This window comes from Orycteropus afer, unplaced genomic scaffold, assembly GCF_000298275.1.
Source record: "Orycteropus afer afer isolate SDZICR_OR568_19922 unplaced genomic scaffold, OryAfe1.0 scaffold00068, whole genome shotgun sequence".
In the NCBI taxonomy this organism is placed as follows: domain Eukaryota; kingdom Metazoa; phylum Chordata; class Mammalia; order Tubulidentata; family Orycteropodidae; genus Orycteropus; species Orycteropus afer.
The window spans coordinates 2,630,680-2,635,431 of record NW_006921655.1 but is presented as its reverse complement, the minus strand read 5'-3'; the positions used below and the strand labels follow the sequence as shown (position 1 = coordinate 2,635,431).

The 4,752-nt window shown below is 40.3% G+C and overlaps 1 protein-coding gene across 1 annotated transcript in view; it reads right to left on the bottom strand.

The window, feature by feature from the left end:
* Nucleotides 1-4,752, bottom strand: part of FSIP1 (fibrous sheath interacting protein 1) — a 183,029-nt gene that overhangs the window by 146,681 nt on the left and 31,596 nt on the right. Inside the window, exon 7 of the mRNA XM_007940512.1 lies at nt 3,961-4,071. Coding sequence (XP_007938703.1) covers nt 3,961-4,071 — 111 coding nt within the window. The remainder of the gene's footprint in view (nt 1-3,960; nt 4,072-4,752) is intronic.

Genomic DNA, 4,752 nt, shown 5'->3' with positions numbered 1-4,752 from the left:
GTTCAGAAGCTCTGGTAGCATAGTGCCTAAGGCATTTGACTGCTAACCAGAAGGCTGGTGGTTCAAACCCACCAGCCACTCCTTGGAAGGAAGACTGGCAACCTACTTCCATAGAGATACCACCTCAGAAACCCAAGGAGGGGTCGCTATGGGTTGGAATCAACTCAACGGCAATGAGTTTGGGGTTTTTTGGTTTATGGTTTAGTTATCTGCCAGCCTTGTATAAAGTATCCTCTTAATTTTTGTAGATTTCTGTTCTCCAATCCCATCCCCTTGGAATAAATCTCTTAGCCCACAATCTGGTTCTAATAACATTCTCATTTCTCTTCCTTAAAAAAAGAAAACTGTGATAGTAGTAAAAACTCTGGTTTTGCCCTCCAATGGACCTGGTATTTCAAACTTTGAAAAGTAACATTGGGTCTATAAACTCTGTTAATGCACTCTGGTGGTGTAATGCCTGAGGCATTTGACTGCTAACCAGAAGGTTGGTGGTTCAAATCCAACAGCCGCTCCACAGAAGGAAGACTGGGCAATCTACTTCCATAAAGATTTACCACTTCAGAAACCCAAAATGGGGTGGCTATGAGTTGGAATCGACTCGATGACAGTGAGTTTGGTTTTCGGTTTTTTTTTTTTTTTTAATAAGCTCTATTAGTTGCATTTCATGGACTTACTGGTCATTTAACATTTTATTCAATTAACATTAGTTTCACATTTATAACAGCTATGAAGACGGCACTGGACCAGGCAGCATTTCTATCTATTACGCATCAGGTCAGGAGCTCTGGTAGCACAGTGCCTAAGGCACTTGACTGCTAATCAGAAGGCTGGCAGTTCAAACCCACCAGCCACTCCTCTGAAGGAAGATGGGACAATCTACTTCTGTAGTGATACTGCCTCAGAAACCCAAGGAGGGGTCGCTATGAGTTGGATCCGACTCCACAGCACATAACAACAACAACAACATGCATCAGGTTGCCATGAGCCAGAGTCAACTCGAGGGCTACTAACAAGAACAATATATAACATTCATTTAAAAATACTCATACAGGTAAAGCTAGACAGACAAGAGTGCATAGTTAAGAAGGGCATGGGGGCGATCTCACAGGGAAGGGAGGGGAGGAGAGTGGATTAGGGTTGAGAATAGTAATCAGGACGTGAAATCAAATGTACATGAAATGTTGAATGTAAAACAAATTTTGCTCTGTAAATTTGTACCCAAAGCACAATTTAAAAAAAAAAAAAAAAACTCAGAAAATCTAAATGACAAAAATTAAAATATTCATACTGAATTCCTACTATGCATAGGTATTACACCAGGCACTAATGATTCAAGATGAATCTCACAGGATTCTGCTCTTAAGAGTTCTCAGTCTTTTGGCAGAGACCACTGTTGTAAGGTATGAAGTGAGCTGGTAAGCCCAGAGCGCCATGGGAGGGTCAACTAACCTCTCTCTAGGCAGGAGGGAGCAAGAAGATGAAATTGTTGGAGAGGGTTTCCTGGCAGAAATAGTGTCCTTTTCCTTTTACTCTTCACCCTTCTTTCTGCTGGAAAATGGACACATTGCCTATAGATATAGCAGCAATCTTAGAATCTTAAAGACACTAAGGACATGGAGCAGGGAAACAGAAGGGCGCTAGCTGCCTACACCTGGATTTTTGTTACTGAAGAAAAAATAAACTCCTTGTCTAAGCCATTGTATCTCAAATTTTCTGTTACTTGCACCCAACCATATTCTCAACTGATACCCTATTTTATAGGTATCCCAAAAGAAGAGAAAACAGATGATGGAAGAACATAATAGAAAATAATTTCCTGAACTAAAGAAAAATTTAAACTTTCAGATAAAAAGGATACACAAAGGTAGCAAGAAGGAACAAAAAAATAAAGTTTCTACAAATATAAGTATACTCTTGACAAAATTTGTGAACCCTAAAAAATCAAGAGGGAATCCTACATGTTATCAGAAAGAGATGAGTTTGCATCTGGAAATTAGTTTTACCCAAGCTGTAACTCAAATGAAGACAAAATAAATCAACTTTTTTGATATGCAAGTACTCATACTTGAAGTAAAGAAGGCTGACTGCCCTCTGGATTGGGAGGGAACCTCTGTGAGCAATCCTGGCAGCCCAGACACAGCAACACCATGGTCCATTCCTAGCCAGATCCCACAGGGCTTATTTAGAGGTTGTAAATTGTGATGTTATGTAGATGTGCTTTCAGTCTGGGGTAGGGTGTTTTTGTAGGGTATTTTATTTGCCCACAGAGACTTTTTTTTTTTAATTAAATTAGTTCTCAACATTTAAAGATTGGAATGTCTTACATAAAAGTCTGAATTTCTAGCTTCTTTTGAGAAGTTGGAAGATTCTGGCAGCCCTGGGCAGAGATTTCCATGTACTATCACCCAGGGGATGCTGAGTACTGGCTCCCATTGGACTGACTCACCCTCCCCCACTGGCCCCATATATCACTGCACATGCACTGATTACATACCAGTAGAAAACACTGTCCTCTATAGCTCTGAGTCTTAGGATGGGTTCCCTAGAAGCGAAAGGTTCTTGTTCACATGATTTATTGGAGGAATGCTTTTGGACGAAGGGGTATGAAGAAAACAGATGAGGATAAGGGAACAAAACAAAGTGAGAAGCCAATCTTAGCTGAAGACCAGTTTGTCAGATCACTGGGAAAGTTCTGGAGGACAAACTGTACCACAGCGCTAATCCCACTTTGAAATGAGGGAGCTAAGGTGGGGAGGATGACCTTCTGGCCTGTTCTGTTCCCATTTAGCCCAGGCCGTTTCTCCAGGGAATGGAGCAGCTGTGCACCTTTGCACATAGGCTGGGGGTAGATGCACAGATACCTGGCAGGTAAAGGAGATCTGAGCAGGCTGCCTACAGTATTCACTACATCATGTCTCTACTAAACATAACAAAATAAAACCAGACAACAGGACTAAGTGCTTCAAAGAAGAATGGAGAGTTTATTTCTTTGCTGACATAGGAATATTCTTAAAAGTTTAGTATGCAAACAAGCTCAATATTGGAGCACTTGGCTGCTAACCAAAAGGTCTGTGGTTCAAACCACCAGCCACTCTGCAAGAGAAAGATGTGGAAGTCTGCCTGCATAAAGATTTACGACCTTGCAAACCCTATGGGACCATTCTACTCTGTCTTTTAGGGTTTCTATAGGAGCTCTGATAGCATAGTGCCTAAGGCATTTGACTGCTAACCAGAAGGCTGGCGGTTCAAAGCCACCAGCCACTCCTCAGAAGGAAGGTTGGGCAATCTACTTCCGTAGTGATACTGCCTCAGAAACCCAAGGAGGGGTCACTATGAGTCAGGTCTGACTCGACAGTACCTAACAACAACAACAACAACATAAGTAGGAATCTACTCGATGGCAACAGGTTATGGGCTTTCCTTACGTGATCTCCCTGGGCTCTATAAATACCTGGATTTGCCTCCCAGGTTACATGCTGCTCCTCTCTTTAGGTTCAGCCAGTACTCCCCCATACTGTTCTGGGTTCTGGATGGTCAATGTTAAGGGGACAGGAACAGGATAGTGGCCCGTAGGATTACTGAAGACTACTACACTGCAATACCATGAAGCTAGGTTAGAGATGATTTTAAAATCTCCAAAATAAAGGAATAAAGAGAAATGCATTCATGCACTAACTACTCCCATCACTGGCATTGCAGGCAAAGGTTATTATTGTAATAACCAATGTGTAGTCACTGTTACAATTACACAAAATAATCCTTTGATAGTCAATAATGCATTGAGAAACAATAATTTGAAAACTTCAATAAAAATAAATTTGTAAAACAGGATATTTTTAAGTCAGAGAATATTGTCTCATAATCTGGAAAATGATTATAAATTCATGCTGATGGGACAATAATATGATAAAAATCAAAATTAAGACATGCAGGACTCATAGAATACCAGCATCGACATACCTCAGAACTGGAAAGTCCAGAGGCTCCGTCATCTAAGTCCTTCAAAAGTTCATCCAGCCTTTTCTTCTCCTTATCAATCATAACCACTGTGTTTCCTGAGTCCTTGGCCAACTACAAAATTTATTAATAGAAAACATTAACACTCAAAGTAACTCATAGTTCAGGAAAATAAAAATGGTTTCTACAGCACAAATACACTAAGGTAAAATGTGTGAGATCAGGCATTTTACATTTACTAAGTAATTTTATTTTATGCCAAATTTTTGGTATAGGTACATTCTTCAAGCAGACATATTACCATTATAAATAGGCCCTCGTGCTCACCATTTCAACAAACATTTTATTTATATCTATAAATCATATTTTATATGTTGTTGTTGTTGTTGTTATGTGCCGTCGAGTCAAACCCGACTCATAGAGACCCCTCCTTGGGTTTCCGAGGCAGTATCACTACGGAAGTAGGATTGCCCAGCCTTCCTTCTGAGGAGTGGCTGGTGGATTTGAACCTATATGTACATATAATATGTATATAAACTCATTGCCATTGAGTCAATTTCCAACTCACAGTGACCCTAAAGGACAGAGTAGAACTGCCTCATAGGGTTTCCAAGGCTGTAAATCTGCCACATCTCTCTTCCACAGAGTGACTGGGGGAGTTCAAACCACCGACACTTCAGTTAGCAGCCAAACACTTAACTACTGCACCACCACGGCTCCATGAAGTAGTAACCAGTCAACAAATTTCATATATATGTGTATATATATATATATACGTATATATGTATATATATA